Source organism: Saccostrea echinata, unplaced genomic scaffold (assembly GCF_033153115.1).
Source record: "Saccostrea echinata isolate AGI-Se365-2 ecotype Australia unplaced genomic scaffold, CSIRO_AGI_Sech_v1 ptg000001l, whole genome shotgun sequence".
NCBI lineage: Eukaryota > Metazoa > Mollusca > Bivalvia > Ostreida > Ostreidae > Saccostrea > Saccostrea echinata.
In genome coordinates, this window is record NW_026889750.1 from 42,845,499 (window position 1) to 42,865,032 (window position 19,534).

The 19,534-nt window shown below is 33.8% G+C and overlaps 1 protein-coding gene across 1 annotated transcript in view; it reads right to left on the reverse strand.

Annotated features, from left to right (window-relative positions):
* LOC133192064 (collagen alpha-2(IV) chain-like) overlaps positions 1–19,534 on the reverse strand; it is a 33,262-nt gene that overhangs the window by 10,994 nt on the left and 2,734 nt on the right. The window contains exons 3-16 of the mRNA XM_061327908.1: positions 9,390–9,464; positions 8,113–8,247; positions 7,744–7,788; positions 7,351–7,413; positions 4,225–4,344; positions 4,044–4,079; positions 3,880–3,942; positions 3,575–3,769; positions 3,182–3,235; positions 2,668–2,730; positions 2,414–2,458; positions 2,208–2,327; positions 662–866; positions 32–331 (exon numbers count right to left, since the gene is read on the reverse strand). Coding sequence (XP_061183892.1) covers positions 32–331; positions 662–866; positions 2,208–2,327; positions 2,414–2,458; positions 2,668–2,730; positions 3,182–3,235; positions 3,575–3,769; positions 3,880–3,942; positions 4,044–4,079; positions 4,225–4,344; positions 7,351–7,413; positions 7,744–7,788; positions 8,113–8,247; positions 9,390–9,464 — 1,519 coding nt within the window. The remainder of the gene's footprint in view (positions 1–31; positions 332–661; positions 867–2,207; positions 2,328–2,413; positions 2,459–2,667; positions 2,731–3,181; positions 3,236–3,574; positions 3,770–3,879; positions 3,943–4,043; positions 4,080–4,224; positions 4,345–7,350; positions 7,414–7,743; positions 7,789–8,112; positions 8,248–9,389; positions 9,465–19,534) is intronic.

Genomic DNA, 19,534 nt, shown 5'->3' on the forward strand with positions numbered 1-19,534 from the left:
TAATCACTTGAACTTAAATTAATTAACTTGCCTTTTTCTCCAGGGAGACCTGGAAGACCATCACGTCCACCTATACCAGGGAATCCAGGATTTCCCTTACTTCCTTTGGGTCCAGGAAGTCCAGGGCGTCCTCTGGTCGAATTTCCTGGAATACCAGGAAGTCCCCTAAATCCAGGTTCTCCCTTCTGTCCAGGTCGTCCATCTCGACCAGGGAATCCATTAGCACCTTTTATTCCTGGGATTGATATTCCAGAGTTTCCTTTCGGACCAGGATCACCCTTTTCACCTGGCAATCCAGGTTGTCCAGGTATACCATCAATTCCACGCAAACCTTGAATTTAAAAAAAACTGATAATTATCATGATCTCTAAAATATCCTTTCACAAAATGTTATTGAATTACGTATTTATCCTTTGGATTGTGTGTCTTTCCTTAACTTTACAATTTATCTGAATTGACTATGACATGTAATTTGCCTGCCTTTACACACAAATCTACTTTACAGATTTTCACTAATATCAGATCTGTAGATGCATTATTATGCCTGTTGGAGGAATATACTGGTATTTTCAGTATAAGAACAATGAAATGTGACCTACCACTATAACCTCTGCTGAACTTCACCTGCCAGAAAGGAAACCATTCCGATTCTGTTTCTTACCTGAACTTCCCTTGTCTCCTTTGTCCCCCTTTGGTCCAGCTGGTCCCTCCGGACCAGGAAGTCCCTGTGTTCCTGGCCCTCCAGGAGGTCCAGCTCTACCAGGGGGACCTGGCAATCCCACTAATCCATCTAAACCAGGGAATCCCCTTTCTCCTGGGGGACCACGTTCCCCCTTTGGTCCTTCTGGGCCATCACCACCTTCTCCCTGTTTATCAAACAAAAAGTTCATGACTGGAAATGGTCAATTAAGTGTTTCCTTCTTTTTGTACCTCCTAATATCTGTACTATACATTTGTCCTATATTTCCTTGAGTAAAACTTTAGGCTTCCATTGCAGCTCATTAATGGGCCAAGATTTGACCAGAGGTCTTTGATGAGACTGTGGCTCTACTGATGTGTACTTAAAATTAAAAAAAATGTACATGTATCTTAGTATAGTCTACATGTGTACCAAGTCTAATTGAAATTCAACCAAAACCGATGGAGTAATGATTTGAAAGAATTTCACAGAAATTTTTATCTATAGTAACACATAGAAACTTTGTTGAAATCAAAAATCCTAAATTGAATTATTTATTCAAGTGTAGTCTACTTGTGAACCAAGTTTTATTGCAATTGGATTTAAATTGTAGGACGGATTTAAATTGTAGGCATTTTGACACAGATATTTCTATTTTTAGTAAACATGGCAACACTGTTTGTCATCATCCTGATACCTCACATCTATAATAGGATAACTAACCCCACTTGATACCTCAACATCTGTCATACCTCAACATCAACTTACCCCACTTAAAATTTTATATCTGTGGTAGGATAACTTATCTCACTGTTTACTTCACACCTATGGGTGGAGAACTTACCCCACTTAATACTTCACACCTATGGATGGAGAACTTATCCCACTTAATACTTCACACCTATGGATGGAGAACTTACCCCACTTAATACTTCACACCTATGGATGGAGAACTTACCCCACTTAATACTTCACACCTATGGATGGAGAACTTACCCCACTTGATACTTCACACATATGGAAGGAGAACTTGCCCCACTTAATACCTCACACCTATGGATGGAGAACTTACCCCACTTAATACTTCACACCTATGGATGGAGAACTTACCCCAATTGATACTTCACACCTATGGATGGAGAACTTACCCCACTTAATACTTCACACCTATGGATGGAGAACTTACCCCACTTGATACTTCACACCTATGGATGGAGAACTTACCCCACTTGATACTTCACACCTATGGATGGAGAACTTACCCCACTTAATACTTCACACCTATGGATGGAGAACTTACCCCACTTGATACTTCACACCTATGGATGGAGAACTTACCCCACTTAATTCTTCACACCTATGGATGGAGAACTTACCCCACTTGATACCTCACACCTATGGATGGAGAACTTACCCCACTTGATACTTCACACGTATGGATGGAGAAGTTACCCCACTTAATACCTCACACCTATTGATGGAGAATTTACCCCACTTGATACCCCACACTTATGGAAGGAGAACTTACCCCACTGGGTCCCGGTGGTCCCCTGTATCCCTTTTCTCCCTTCAGACCAGGTATTCCAGGATTTCCTTTTTCACCTTGAACTCCATTCAATCCCGGCAGACCATCCATTCCTCTGTCTCCCTGCCAATCAGAAACATTTATTATAGAAGAGGTACCACAAGGGAAAATCAAATTGAGGCTACAGTATTTCTATAATTATCTCTCACCTTTAAACCAGGTAATCCTGGAAGACCAGGTAATCCTTGTTTACCCTAAAATAATACAGTATAGAGAAATTAAATGAAATCTACCCAAAATGAATTAAATTTTTAAGGTACTTACATCAAAGATATGACATTACAACAGTTGCCAAAACTCTTAAGACAATCTGAATTACTGTTAGATATGTTGATTTTTTACATGTTCTTGTGATATGAGCAGGTATTTGTTTAAATGTTTTACTGTAAAGCGTTTTACATACTCTTGGTCCAGCAATACCAGGTATCCCCTTCTCTCCCACCATTCCTGGGGGTCCTTTCATACCCTGAAGGAATCCAAAGCAAAATAGTGTTACTCTCATATTAAATTGTAATTATTATCAGCAAGTTAAAATATAGAAAATATTCCTATGAACAACCAATACTGTGGAGTCATTATCATTCATGAGGGACCAATGTTCATTTATTTCATGGGCCACTCTTACCTACAAACAATCGGTCACTGTTCATTGAATCTTCTGTATATATATATGACTTACCCACAAAATTATGTCCCCATGAACCAGTAACATTGTATTTGCAGAATTTTGACACCAACGAATTACAATGATCCCACAGTTATCTGCTATGAGATTTCTAACATTTTTAGGTAATTCAAATGGGAAAAAAAGGGAGGTAATTATAAGTTAATGTCAACAGAAAAACTGCTTTTGATGTATATGATAGAATCCTTCTTTAAATGTACACATCTTGTACCGGTAGTTAGTGTAAACTCACAGGGAAACCTCTTTCTCCTTTGTTTCCTGGCAATCCTGGTAAACCATCATTACCCTAAAATACAACATTGCCTTTTAGAATTTTCACCACATCATATTTTTACAATACATTAATAATAGGAGATGCATAGCATAGATCCACATTTTGTAATATATTCATTTCTTTGCTTTCAAAATAAGGCTGATCTTGTATATTTGGAAGAAAAAAGTGTGTAAATAATCTTTTGATGAGAGCATATTTGGCCTAAAAAAATGTGTGTTTGTATGCATTAGGCAAACACTGGACATATACACCACTTTATAACATTCAATTGATATCGGTACATTTTTCTTGAAGCATGCACTTCCTATACTATCGAGTAGTTAGTTTTGTTTGATGACAATGAACACTTACCCTGGGTCCTCTGTCTCCTTTTGGTCCTCTTGGTCCAATCTGAGTCACATTAGGTTCCTTCAGTTGTTGATTTCCATCACAAGGGGGGCCTGGGGGGCCTCTAGCACCTGGCTCACCCTGGTCTCCTTTTTCACCATTGACCGCTAAACCTGGGAAACCTTTCTCTCCTTTCTGGCCCAAAAGTCCATCATATCCCTAAAGGATTGGTGAAAGTCATATTAAAATCTTCTCAAGGTCAATAAGATAAAAATCAAACTTATAGATGAACTTATATAATGAACTATGTGTCTCTCAATACAACTTACTCTTGGTCCTTCAGGGCCGGGCAGTCCTGGCAATCCAGGGGGACCAACTCTGCCAGGGGGACCCTAAAAATACACAAATAGAGCAATCAGATATTTCTCTATAATATAATTCCTGTTGATATTTAGTTTTTACAATAGAATTTCATAATATCATGACCTTTTACCTGAAGACCTTGAAATCCTTCGATACCAGGTTCTCCCTGTGAAAATCAAAATCAGTTATGCATTTAATTTACATGTAGTACATGTAAAAAAATAAAATCAAGTGTTATTTAATATTAACTACACCATATAAGACATATAAAATAAAACAAACCTATTTTTAGTAATTAAGTGTAGGCTAACCTTTTGACCTTTGACGGCAACTCCAGGTGAAGATTCTCCTTTCATACCTGGGAGACCAGGTAGACCTGGGGGGCCGACCTGACCTGGAAGTCCATTTAATCCAGGGTTACCGGGCTCTCCCTACAAAAATACCATCAACAAGACTTAGTGATCAAAAAGACCTCTTCTGCATATTTTGGGTTTAGAAGCACTCATTACATTTTAAATTTCATGTAAGAAACTGTTACTGGTGTGTATGCTATTTTACCAATTCATTTTGCTGGATTTGAAATTGACACTTCCTTAACCTTTTTCGGGTTGCTGAAATATTGCTTGCCTGAATCATCTTGCTTCTTACTTTAAATGAAGAAATAATTAATCTACTCTAGATAAGGATACTTATGCGACAAATAAAGCCTTTTACTTTCAACACTATATTTTTTTTATGAAGATTTCCTCAAACTGTACCCAGATAAAAATTTAGTAACATATTGCAGACCATCATGTCTTTTAGATCCAGGATGGTGTGACTTCCTATTAGGCCTAAAACTCGGGTTTTCTTAAACTTGTCAATCACAAAATTTCAATGTGAAAGAAAAAATAAACAAGTGCTAAATTAGTCAAGATCCTGTAAAGATGCAGGTTTTGTTTGTATACCATGTTCATCATATTTCTCAAAGATTGGAAAAATGAAAGCAAAATGGGCAATTCTAGTACCATTTTTTTTGCCTCAGAAAATATGTGTGCATTCTTTAGCAATATCAAACATGCACTATTTGTGTTTAAGTCATAAGGTTTATAATAAAATATATAGAATGTATATATACATACTTTTTTAATTGGAAAACTATCATGAAACATATTTGTTTGCAATAAATTGAACTTTCTGAACAAATCTGTAATATTTAGCATATAATACCAAAATTAAACAATTATTATATATTATCTTCATGTATTCAATTTCTTTACATAATATCTTTCGATCTACTGACATTGTGAAATCCCTGATAATCATTCATATCAATATAGTTATTCTTAATGAAAAAATAAATCATTGTAATTCATTATTTTTCAAACCAAAAATTTGGAATAAAAAAAGAATAGAAATTTAAACATTTTTCAAATTAAAAAATTGCTTATTTCTTGTGAGGAATGCTCTTCTTCTATGTGCTAAAAGAGCGACTGGTCTGTTTCTGTGGAGATAAGCCAGATCTGGAGTAAACAGCTGGTAGCTATAATTGTCAGTATAGTATATACCAGCAGTGGGTCAGCTTGAAGGTGGTTAGGGAAATCTGGAACACATTGTTTAGAAGATGTGGCATACTTATTTATGTAGAACAAATTAATAGGTCAGATCCTAAGAGAGATTTTGTGTCTGGAATTTACAGAAAAAAAAAATTCCAAAGGACTGGAGCTTGCTCACTTATTTCTTTTTTTCAATATTCAATTACTGTTTCCATTTGAAAACGAAAATACTCAGATCATTTCTAAAATTAAAAATGATTTACATACTTAATAAAAGACCTTTCCTACAAAATTTCATAATCAACAGCCAAAGAACATCAATGATTTGCTCTGAAAAATTGGGATTCCTAATTCATTTGGGGCTTCTATATTGTCCTTAAAACATCCAATCATTTTTCCTCTCCATGAGGAGGTAAGTACTTGGTATATCTGGCAGTTATTTAACACCTACAGGCTCCCCCACTGTGTGAGATTCCCTGCTGAGTGGAGTAATGTGATTATCTTATCTCCACTGATAGTGTTCCTTATCTCAGGCTGCCCAACCCAGAAATTATCACTCTTAAACAATATCACTTCATTGTTTAACCCTTATATAATTGGCAGAATGGAAACTTATAAAGCTATGTGTTTCTTTCCTAAGATGAAATCTTTTATTTATTAAAGAAATCGTGCATGTGTTACTTCGTATATGCATGTACCAGAAATAAACACAATGTTGATTTTGAAAGGAAAAAAAAAAAACAAGCAAAAACACTGGGTAAGCTAAAATACTGGTATGCTGCAAGAAAACTAGTTATAAGTAAATGAGAGAAAAGACTGCCGCAGACATGATAATGTGGTGTGGTTTTTTAAGATTCCCAGACAGCAGATTGATTCATCTGCTTGTTTAAATACTTGCTACAAGCTTCAGTGTTTGACAAGAACTTTAATGACCTCTAAAGCAAGCTATAATTCTACCTCCTAATTAACCAATACAAAAATTTGCTAGGAAATTGAATTCAAAATCAATCAAACAATCAATCAATCAATGGGTTTATCAATATTTCACTGTTCAAAGAGAACTTGTGAAAGACAATACAGTTCATCATGTAGCATAATATTAAAAATCTTAAACAAAGAGAGGCACCCATTCATATGATGCTTCTACTCCTTCCATTAAATTGCCCAATTGTCTTCCAATCATCACCTCAAATACTACTTCCCTACATGTAAAGACAAATTCAATTGACATAATGTGAAAAGTCTTTGTCCATGAAAACATTCAAAGAGTTCTCTGGTTAAAATTGTCAAATTGGGCCCACATATGAAATAAACAGAAACAAACATGAAATTCTGATAATCTTCTTTCACCAAGACTGATGACGCCTTTTCTCCAAGACAGATGTGTTTTTTTAGCCTAAGATGGCTGTTTGACAATAAGATCAAACAAGATTGACAAGAAACAAAATGTTTTCCCCCTCAATCTGAAGCCTGGGAGGGATAAACTAGTCACAAATACACAGTGTTCATCAGCTGAGAATGTCAGCCTCTGACATGAACCCGTTTCCTCTTTTTCCTCTCCCAGAAACTGAATGTGACAAGTGCCTGTGATTCATTATCATTACTTCTAATGATTCATTGAGAGAAGATTTTTCTGCGTTTTGCTGTAAACTCTGTACCAAAAAACACCAAACTTCCAGAAAAGTATGGTTCTTATCAATTTTTTCCAATAACTTTTTTTTTGTTGTTGGAAGAAACGATTAAAATTCTCCTGAAACACTACTCGATCTTATGCAGCTGCTTCCAGAATTTTCACCCAAAAATAAACTGCGTAGATATAAGAAAAATAGAATTTATCATTCTGATTGCATGCAGAATTGACAAGATTATGCATGCTCATGCATTTTCAGTCTGTGCCTATACCTGTGTTCCATTGCAGCCATCCATACCAGCAGGTCCTCGGGGTCCAGTTGGGCCAGGAATACCCTATAACACAGAAAGACAATTCTGACATGATGACCTTCAACTTTATCAAATATACATCACATATCTGTCTTACAAATATAAAAATTTAAAGCAGGAGTTTTGGGAGACATTCAAACAGATATATATAAAATGAACAGTTTTCCTCCATCTTCCCTTAGATTTTATTTTGAGTGTTCTTCAAATCAGTCAAATTTTTATGCATTTCAGAAGATAGAATTTAAGAAACTGTACACTTTCATTTAAAAAGGTCAGATGAAGATTTCAATACTATTATAAAACTGTATGAAAGTTTTTGGATTAATAATTAAAGAAAATAACTTGAAAACTTACAGGAATTCCGTTGATTCCGGGAAATCCAGGCATTCCCATTTTTCCCTAAAAATGTCACATATCAAATTTTAATGAACCTCAGCTAAATTTCAAAAGTTTTTGAATTTGCAGACAAGCGAACTGTTAAGTTTACACACCTTTGCTCACGATAAATATGCCACATTTCATGGAACAAAGAAAATTGGGACTGGGAGTTTTCAGTGGAAATATCTCATAATTTTGATGTTTCCAAAAGTATATTTATGTAAATAAATACAAAAAAGAAAAAATTAAGGAACTTAAAAAAAAGAGGGGGGATATGGTGTTCATATATAATTAATGATACTGGATTGAAGTGATGAGTAAAATTTCTGTGTTTTTGTCACTTACTCTGTCTCCTTTTGGTCCAATGAGTCCTAATGGACCAGGTTCTCCTTTCTGACCTTTAAGACCGGGAAGTCCCTCCATGCCAGGATACCCTTGAACTCCCTGAGGGCCAGGAGGACCCAGGGCTCCAGGAATACCCTACAAATGTCAGTCACTGAATGTTACATCCCACCAACATACTTAATGTACCAGTATGCATGATGTGTAATTGGTTGAAATACAGTGTAATCAATTGACAGTACATTGTACATGTACTACATAATTGATTTTCATTCATATATGAAATTAATAAAAGATTCTATCTGCTCACATTAATATGCTTATTGAAATAAGGCAAATAAATGAACCATAATCAGTTATTATACAGAATATATTTGCTGATAGAAACTAACATGTATTACTGTAATTGATAAATAAAAAATATGTATCCTTTTTACTGTAAACATGTTTACAGAATCAAAGAAATAATTTTCATTCACCAATTATTATGGGGAATATTTTTGATATGTTTTAAACAACAAATATTTCTGAGTGCTTGTATGCTTATATCTGGGAAAAATCTTCTAGATCAGTCCTGGTGCCACTTAGACCCCAGATCTGCTTTTTCAAAACAATATCAAATCACAACTCAGCATCTACGGCAGTTGTTTATTTGCCAAGCCCAATCTCCCCATCGAAATCTCATATCCTGGCTCATTGGCTCCTGCTTGTCATGGGCTAGTGGAATGCAGTGGGTTTGGGAATAATTTTGATGACTTTTACAGAAGTTAGGTATCTAAGTTTGCAGGCTGTGTACAGGAGGATACATACACAGCCCTGCTCTAACAGGTAGAGCTGATGGAATCCAACAGGTTTCTACCAGGGTCAATGCCCAGTCCGATTTTACATAGCTGCTTACATCAGCAATAATAGGGCAATGACTTTTTACAAGCATTTAATGAAGCCTAGATGTGAAAAATGTTTCAAAAGGTCAAAGATGGATTGGAAACTTTTTGATGGTGTATAGTCAGAACCAATTTCGAATAAAGATTAGAACTGAATGATTTATCAGTTATAAATTGTCAAATTACTGTCTTCTTCAGATATGTACAATCATGAACATAATGAAAACATTTTTTTTACCCTTTTTAATTCCTAACTTAACATCATCTATCTTTAGATACGAGTTCACAGGACCAGCTGATCAACAAAGAATGTTAGGACCTACAGTCTGATTAAACCCCTTTTTAGAATGTAAATCCTTGAGATGCTGCCCAGCCTATACCCACTGTTATACTTACCCTAGACCCTTTCTCGCCCACACATTTACATCCATTACTTGTTTGACAGTTGGCTCCACATTCCTTTAAGTCTTGCTGGAAAGAGAAAAAAAAGTTTTATTTTTCTATTACTAAATGTCTTCAAAAGATTGTGCATTTTATTTTACCTTAATCACTAAGGTTCAACACCTTTGATACCCTTTTGTCTGGGACATTAGCCAAAAATCAAGCGTGGGTTTACTGAAAATGTTACAAAGGCAGTCCTCTGTGCTATGTTAAATGCAACAGGCCCAGATTTTAAGCAACTACAATTGACTTTCTTCATTCCCAGAATACAGCTAGATGGCAGGATTTGGCCTCTTTATTTTAAGATTTTTGGAGGGTTACACCCTTCTCCCCAAGCAAGAATGGGAATGGGGACTAGCTCTCTCTCATTCACCCTTACCCACCTTGTTTCAAGATTCACCAAGCTGTACTAAGGACACAATATAAGACTGGTAGGATTTATTAACAACTAAACTGAAAAAAACATGTCTGACCCACTCAGTTACTAAATCGTTACTTTGAAAAGATTGACACATGTAACTTTCAACAGCATTATCTAGCATTTTAATTGATCTGGATGCTAATGGAATAATTTTTCATATTTTTTTTTTTGTTTTTTTTTTTGATAAGTTGTTGTAATTTTTTTGATGTCTAAATATGGTTTTGCACATTTTGAAATGTTAAACTTGTTCCTCTTTCATTCTCATCATCATAGTAATTTATTAGGTTATAAAAGAAACTGTTCTGAATCACCCCCAATCTGCTTAGTTCAGCAAAACTGCTAAAAAAGTGGAACATGATTACAGAATAAACACAGACAAGATATATCAGACCCTAAAGAAATATTTATATACATCTCCATGGTAACCTGTAACAGTGTGTGTTAATGTTTACAGAACAATAATGGAAGGGGTTTTCCTTATCTTCTGAAGATCAAACAGATAATGGTCCCTAAAAAGGCCACTAAATTCACTTTGTGAATGAATTTTCCTGGTTAAAAAAACCCCCTGAAATCCAACTTGCTGCTTGTTCTTTGACGTATGATTTATATCAGAAATACTTGATATTCCGGGTAATTGTTCATGTTGTTAGGGAGACAAAAAAAAAATTATGCATACAATGTACATACACTAGAGATCATAGAGCTTATACATAATGCTGATTACCAGGGCTGATGACTTGAACTAATGACTGCAGACTACCATGTCATGTTCAGAAATTAATTTGCTGGGATCTGCAATTCCAAGGGAGGTAATCTAATCTAGCCACAGTAGATACATGTGTATTATCCCATGTGTTCTTCAAGCAGATAGTTTCTTGATACATGCACACAGTTTACTTATAATATTTTGAAACATCTGGATAAACACCTTTCCTAAGTGATTTAAAAAATTTTCATGAACAATTATATGGAACTGAGAAATTGAACTAGCTAATGCATGTGTCATACTAGGTGTACATTGTGTACTCAGCTAAACCTCCCAAACTGACTTCATCAAGGATTTCGCCCACACAGACTAGTAAATTATCAGATAGTTCCTTCATTACAACACCTGGATGCTGTAGTGGATTTTTCTATTATCACACCAAATGCACCCAAAAGAACCCCAATAACCCTTACCCGCCCCTAACCCCCCAACCCCACCATACAAACCTCCCATTAATGTCAACATTCTCTCCATTTTGGCCTGTGATTTGTTTTGTTTTTTTTTCTATTTATAACTCTTGATGTTTATAAAGATTGTCTCTGACATTAAACAAGCTGACAATGGGCTTACGTAGGCTAATTCAGTAAGCTACTATGTAGAAGCCTTCTGATATACATGTAAGTGGTTTCTTCTTGTAGCCATTGTCTGATGCATGCATCACTCTCCTGCTTTAAGGGCTGTTCTACTTACATACTCTTATTTATCCACTTTGACATTAAGGAGATTGCAACAATGATTTTATTGTTTTTTGTTTATAATAAAGTACCTTTTAATAAGTTCATGATCTCTTACTTATCATAGCAGAGTGCTTACGTACTTTTGTGATATTAAAAATATGTTCATCAATTAAGTCTCTTTTCATTGCAAAATCAAACTTTTAATATAGACTGGTGGTTTTTTTTTTTCAGTTTTGGAGAAAAAAAAATTATAAAAATATTAAGTAAATGTTCATTCAATTGACCTTGATACTGGTACATATGCACATCCAAAAAAGGAGTAAGTTAGGGAATTATTTTCCTCTAAAGGAGGTAAATTGATAGAAAGTATAAAGAGCATATATTTATATATATTTTTGGTTCTATAGTTGACCTGTGGTATCTTGAACACCCATATCTATCTCGAAGTGATTTAAGAAGTTTTCTCTCGGTCCCATTGATTTTAAGTCTTTGAGATAATGACTGTACTTGTACACAATCCTTTCCTTATGTAAATTATATTCCTTTCCTTATGTAAATTTTGTAAAATCATGAAGTATAGAAAAACACTGCATATATGATGTCACAATAGGACTCAATAGCAGAACAGTTTGGGGATTGGGTGGGGGTTGTCTTCCTCCCACCTCTTCATCCCACCTTCTTTTTAACCTACCATTAAGTTTTAAAATATGTACATTTTCAACTTTGCAGAGTTTTTTGGTGACCAACATGACTTGTTTTTCTTACATGTACATCAACAAGCTGTGTAGAATTTGCTAATCAACATATGCTGTGTAGAATTGGCTAATCTTAACACTGCATACTGTTCTACAGACAGTTATCTCACATGAAAAACAAAAAAAATTAGAGAGAGTGCATAATTTTCCACCTCCAAAGATTTTGTATAAACATTTCAATATTTATGAAAACACACAGAAAAACTGGATTTATTTTTTTTTTAAAAGTTGAATAGGATCATTATTTTTTTTACACTAAAAACCATACCGAGCAATAGAAGCAGTTACATATATTACCCAAGAAATTCATAAAAGATGAACTTTTACTTCATTTGTTAAGAATGAGTCTTTTTTAATTGTATTTGCACTGATGGACTTATAAATGTGAACTGAGTTGCAAGGAAAATCTTTCTGACAAAATTTTACTTCTGCTTTTGTAGAAAACCTCAAATGTTTAAATTTTTCACATTCTATCATATTTCTAATAAAAAACTCAGGAAGTTAGGGAGATTTCCTGAAAGCTTGATGATTCAGTAGGCCAGACTTAAATTACTGAGGAAGAAAGATGTCTGTTAAGCCATCCTGCCATGAAATAGATGGAGAACATCTGTACTCATTTACCATCACTGGTCTGCAAATCATCAATTTCTCTAGGTTAAAAAAATCTCAGGTTATCCACTTTAGATTTACATCTTGACTGGTGAACTTTTGCTTTGACTTGAATACTGAAATTTGTATGTCAGATCAAGTCTATTAGGAAATCGTTATGAATCCATTTTGAAATTGATATTCTTTAACTGAGTTCAAATGAATATTACCAGTAATCATTGAAAATAAACTTACATATCATTTACAACATAAAGATATGGATCATGCCTTTATGGTGAGTAGCTAAACAACCCGAAAGTTTCAGCTGAAATTTTGTTTAAAAAAAAGAAAAAAAAGGAAGTCAATAAAACATGAATAAGTTCCTATTCTTAAAAAATTACAGATATTAGAATTAACACTGTTCATATGTTTTCATAAACAGCTAATCAGTAACACTGCAGAAAAAACTATTTGTTATTCATCATGTTGTAGGGTACTCAGACACCCCCTACGAAGTTGGCAGGCAAAGTCAGGTGCTACCAACTCCACAAGAAGTGCAGATATCAAACACTGCATGGGTAATTCTTGTCTAGATAACACATATAATATACCAATGATAACAAGCAACAGGGTGTAGCACCATGCAGAAGTAACAAGTTACTAAAATAGAGCAAATAAGTTTACTTCTTGCAAAAGGACTTAATGATAATCATGATTTATGTCCAATTATATTCATATTTAAATTTGTTCTTTTTTTAAACATATTTTCTTAATTTTTTTTCCCTGTCTTCGTTATGAATTTCTTGGATTAAGAATCAAAGCTTAATGACGGTTTCTTATATATCCCCACCAAGGTCATTCATCCTTTTCTGAAAAACTCTGGATTCAATTCATAAACTTACACCAGCATTGTACAGAACAGAACATTTATTTTCTAATTTAGAGCCCATATAAACAGACAAGTATGAAATTATTACAATAATAAAGAAAAGATATGCCAATGGATAGTATAACAATTTGTAAATGACAATACTCATTTCAACAATAATATTGTACTATTTCAGTTAAAGGGAATACTATATGTAAAAGTGTATGGCTACTACAACATGTTATCATTTATGAATTTGCCCACAGAATTAAGAGTTTCTTTGTCTTCAGTATTGAGTAACCAAAAAAGTTTTTGTTCATCATCTAATGCCGAGAAATTTGGAAATTTACTTTTATTTGACTGAAAAATGTCTTTTCTTTAATGATCATATTTTTTACATGTTATCAGAAAATGAGTTTCATCATCTACACTGTTAGAGTTACATCTATTGTATATTAGACCCTAAAGGCCTGCTTAATATTACAGCTGTTTTGGTTATTCAGGGGCATAAAATTTAGCAATGGTAATGACCCAAAACCACTGGATCTGGGTCATTCAGTCTACACACAGACAAGAGAACAGGAAAATATCCTGACATTCTCTATTTCCAAATACTTGATACAAGTATCTTAGTAAAGTGATCCATTAAGTCTAACTGTGAGTCATGCAAGTGGGAGTTTGGAAAATAAAGGGGTTTTTCTTCATACTAAGCTTGAAGGCTCAAAGACTCCAAAGTATCAAATTAAAATTCCTAACTGCTGCTGCATGGTTTTAATGTAACTTGCAACAACTGCATCTTATTCATCAAAAACTTAATTGCTTTGAACTACCTCGATTCATCAAATTAGAATGTAGCATAGTACACAAAGACATGATGTGGGCAGTATATTATTTTGAAATCATGTATTTTCCCTCCAAACATTTCAATATAGAAAAAATATACAGATGTGTATTTATTGCAACAACAACTTTATCTTAATGACATTAAAACAGGTACTTTTGAACATATTTAATATTTACTCTCATTCTCTCTCCTCTTATTTGTATCATCACCCCGATTATCAAGAAAAATCATCAGAAAACATTATCAGATGCTGGAAAAAGACTTGAATGTATGCCAAAACTATTCAGGAAGAGTGAAATGTGTATTTTCTAGAGTTTTGCACAGATATATGACAATCACACATATGTAGAATTGTGAGTGACTTAGTCTGAGCCCTTTATTTTGTTTTAAGATTTTGTTCCCTCCTTCTATTCTCAAGCCTATACTAAGTATACATACATAAATACATACTCATATCTTCAGTATTCCACATTAGTCTGCTATTAGTAAATTAACCGCCATGTCATAAAAATACTTTTCTGGTTTTCATTTCTAAAGAGTTCCACTTGGTACTATTTTGTTTTCAGGACATTAAAGAGTACATTGACACCTTATTTGAGCTGCCTTATTTAGGATTTAAATACAGTCTTTTAAATTAATTTAAGAAGTTTCAGAGATATAGATTGAAGTAAGTAAATGAATGCTAAATCTTTCAATCAAGTAATGTCTTGTGTGTTAATATTTTTTGAACTTAAAGAGGCTGGGGGGTTGTGGCCATTTTTAGACTATATTGATCTCCTTTAGAAGAAGAGCTCCATATGAAGATATAGAAAATGATCAAATTTTAAAACTAAAATTTTTGAAATTTTTCTTTGCCAAATGATAGTTGACAGCTTAAGATATCATATCTAAAAAATTAAGTTAAATCTGGTGGTTAATTTGTGGTTAATTTGTTGACCCCCCAGCCTCCTTAAATGAAGGACTTTATTAATATTTGGTAATGGTAAATATCTGAACCCCAATTCAATCTTTGATGTGGAAATCTTAAATAATATGTTCTAAGCCAGGAGGATATATGCAGACTTCAAAACATTAAACATTTTCATTCATAGTAGCACCGTAAGATATATCGTAAAAAAAAATGACTCAAATTCAGTTTTTCACTGATTTTGATATAATTTAGTGTATTTTATGTTGAAAATTTGATTGGAAAATATGGAGCACAGGTCTGCCAGGGCTCCATCTTTTGATATAATGTGTAGAAAAATAATGGGAAAGCTGAATAGTTTGTGATGTCACAGAGACAAAAAAGCCAATATTTCCCCCCCTAATCAATAATGGATTTTGTTAATTCAGATTTGTTTTATACAAGTCAATAATTTTGCACATTTCAAGATTTCAAAATTAGACTTTCATGGGGACCAGGATATGCCTTTACCACATATAGTTCTTTGCCTAACTGTACACTAATTTCCACAGGCCTAACAAGAATGGCAAGAATACAATAAGCTGTGTAAGTACATATGTCTAATCACTTCTACTAAGTTTGATTTCAAAGAACAAGGTACAATTTCAATATGTTTCTGGCCCTGTATTTTTCTAAAATATGAAAGTGATGTAAGAAATTAAAACTCATTCTTTCTGAATCATTGAAATTCCGTACCATAAGATCAAAGAAATTTTTTTTGTACGACTTCCTAAATGCTTATTGTGATGTCATAAACCTGTATTTTCTTAAAAAGTTGCAGAAGACATCAATTTTTCAGTGAAATTTTCTTTTCAGATAACATAGACCACATGCATTGCCCACAAAGACTTTGAGAAGTGTGAGTCTTCAAAGAATTTTACAAAACAACATATCCAAATATTGAAGTTGGCGACAGCTGTGGTCACTATTTTCTCAAAGAAAATAATCCCTGAAATTAGTCATTTTGAGGCATTTTCTTCTAAAAACTTTGAAATATGCCAAATTCATGATTTGGTTTCTCTTATTCTCTCATTTTCTGAATGGTCCTTCTTCATGTCATATTTTTTCATGATTTATCACACTCATATACTCAACTCATATTAACAAGCCAATTTCAAAACTTTTTGAAAACATTCAATTTTTTGGGCACAATAAAGCCAAAACCGTATCGACTTCTTTGAATTGTAGACAAGATCTCTCAGAAAGGTCAAGAATAGGCAAACAAATCAATATGCATGTACAGGCAATAATGTGTCCCTGTGTCCAAACACGGGAGTCTGAAGTTTTTATCGTGAAAAAAAAAAAAATACTGGACAAAAATATTCCACACAGTTTTTTTTTTTTAGCAGAAGGTGGAATATTTTTTCTGATATATTTTTTTTTTTACAATATAAAAACTTCAGACTTCTGTGGTCCATATGATCTTTCTAACACAAAAATATAGTTGAAAACTCCTTCTTGTTGATCACAACTCGGCAAAGGCAATGATTTTACTTATCATAACCAAAGGTGCAATGAGCAATTGAGAATCCATGAGAAATAAGAACAAATTCATTCCTGAGAGATTTCTGTATTGACAAGATACAGTAGGTAGGGCTCACACATACTTTTTGGGACTGGGGCTGGGGCCATCAAAATTGGGAAAATTGATGATCTTAAAGGGAATTTTGGAAAATCATTACACATTAAACGCTATTCTCTGTAACCACTCAAACTTCTTTTTCACAAATGGTCACACATTTTGATGAAACTTTGCCCATTAATTATTACAACTTGACACCAGAAACATATATCAAATAAAATTTGGTTGCTATGTGTCTTGGTTGCCATAGTAACAGCTGGAAAAGTTTGAAAAATTGAGATTTTCAGCTACTTTGAATCATTATTGAGCCTTAGTAAAGACTTTGAAAAACAAACAAACCATTCTCACAAAAACCTGACACCTTGTTGCCACTTATGCTATAAAGAAGCTATATAGAATATGTCTCTAAGTAAGTGGTGACCATGGGTGATTTGGTAGGTGTTATATGATCAACTCAACCAACCACTCAAGAAAAACAATAAATATATTTGACCTTAAGTAATTACGTACTAGCTGGCAATATTATTCTGAAAATAATTTTTTTTTTGGTTGTCATGGTAACACAGTGTAGCCATACATAATGTGTTGCTAAGTTCTGGTTAATGTTGCTACCTTGAGGGAAAAAAAATTCAAGACTGGCAAATATACATCATTAGGACTTTATAACACAGATAGCATTAGAAAAATTAGAATTAATTGATACTTAGCATGGAAACAATGTACCAGTGGTTTAAAATGATATTTTGTTGTTGCTTTAGGAATTTAGTTACCTTTTAATCAAGAAACATATTGAAATGAATAATACTTATATGGTAGAACTAAAGTTGACTGTCATATATTTGATGAAGAAAATAACACTGTTGCTATGGTTACCAAGAAGGGAAAATGTTCGATTTTGTTAACTTCAAAGCAATAATAAACCCTACGTGGCAGCTTCTTGCATCCAGTTAGAGATAACTGAAAGTCAGGTAAGTTGTTCATAAATATCAGTCATAACAGTTTTGGGATCTACACATAAGGGTACTTCCAAGGAAACAAAATATTTGTCAGCTTTATATATATATTTTTTCTGCTTATTTCCATAGCAACATTCTATTTAAAAAATTCAGTATGAATTTTTTTTAAATTCATGTGAAAATTAGGACCACACCAACGCCTTTAAAAATTGATCACCGGTTAAATAGAAATGTTCTGTTCAACCTATAATTGCTTTTATTTATGAGTAAATGACTTTATAAAAATGAATAAAATAAATACTTTTGCATACTTTGTTTCCATAGTAACATAATAATTGTTAATTTCCCAAATTTATTTATCATGCCTAAAAGACATCAGGCATTCAACTTTTGGAAACAATCATTGCCACTTGTTTGCATTGTTGTAAACATTAACTATAGGACTCTGAACATGTTGAAAAATGCCATTTTTCAAACTTTAGGCTATGTTGCCATAGTAACCTTGACACATAGCAACCAATTTTTACCTGATCTGAGTTAACCGTATCAGAGACTTTCAACATAGAGATTTTGGAGAAATTTTGAGACTATGCATGCCTCCTATAAAAAATTTAAAGTCATATACAGAGAATTGCTCTTAAAATTATCACACTTGTGTGCCTGGTGTTTGTTATCAACTAAATTTCTGTTTTTCAAGATAAAGGAATATGAATAACAAGTTGAGTTATTACATATCTAACTATATGTTCTTAAATCTTGGGGGGAAGTGACAATTGGGGAAATTAACACATTCAATTGGGGGAAAAGGTACATTTTTTTGAATTGGGAATGGGGCCTTTGAATGGTCCCAAATATAGACAATCGAGAGCTCAGGCTCCTGTGTAGGGTTCTTTTTTTGTAAAAACAAAAACAAAAACAAAAACAAAAAAAAAACAACAACAAAAAAAAACTAAAAAAAAAAAAAACTAAGGGTTTAATTACATTGAACCTTCAAAATATTTTTTTTCTTCTAATGAAAACAAAATAAATTAGCAAATACTTAATCAAGCAATTTTATTTAGGCCTAATGATGCAGGCATTTTGGGTTTGATGTAACAATTCCTTGCGGCAATTTAAAACAAGAGGCCCAAGGGCCAGATCGCTCACCTGAGCACTGTGGCTAGGAAAAAAGGAAAAATCAGTTTAGTATTGAAAAGCATAAATGCATAAGTGGTCCCAACCTACCCCTAAAAAGGGAGTGGGGGGGGGGGGGTCGTGATTTGAACAAGCTTGAATCTACACTATCTGAGGATGCTTCCGTATAAATAAGACAAACCGTGGCTTTGCTGTTCTTGAGATTTTTAAAGATTTTTCCTATATATTCCTATGTAAAACTTTGATCATACATTGTTGCCCCACCCTACCCCCGGGGGTCATGATTTGAACAAACTTGAATCTACACCACCTGAGGATGCTTCCACATAAATATGACCAATCATAGCTTTGCTGTTCTTGAGAAGAAGATTTTTGAAGATTTTTCCTATATATTCCTATGTATAACTTTGATCATCCATTGTGGCCCCAAACTACCCCTGGGGGTCATAATTTGAACAACTTGAATCTACACCACCTGAGGATGTTTCCACATAAATATGACCAATCATAGCTTTGCTGTTCTTGAGAAGAAGATTTTTGAAGATTTTTCCTATGTACACCTA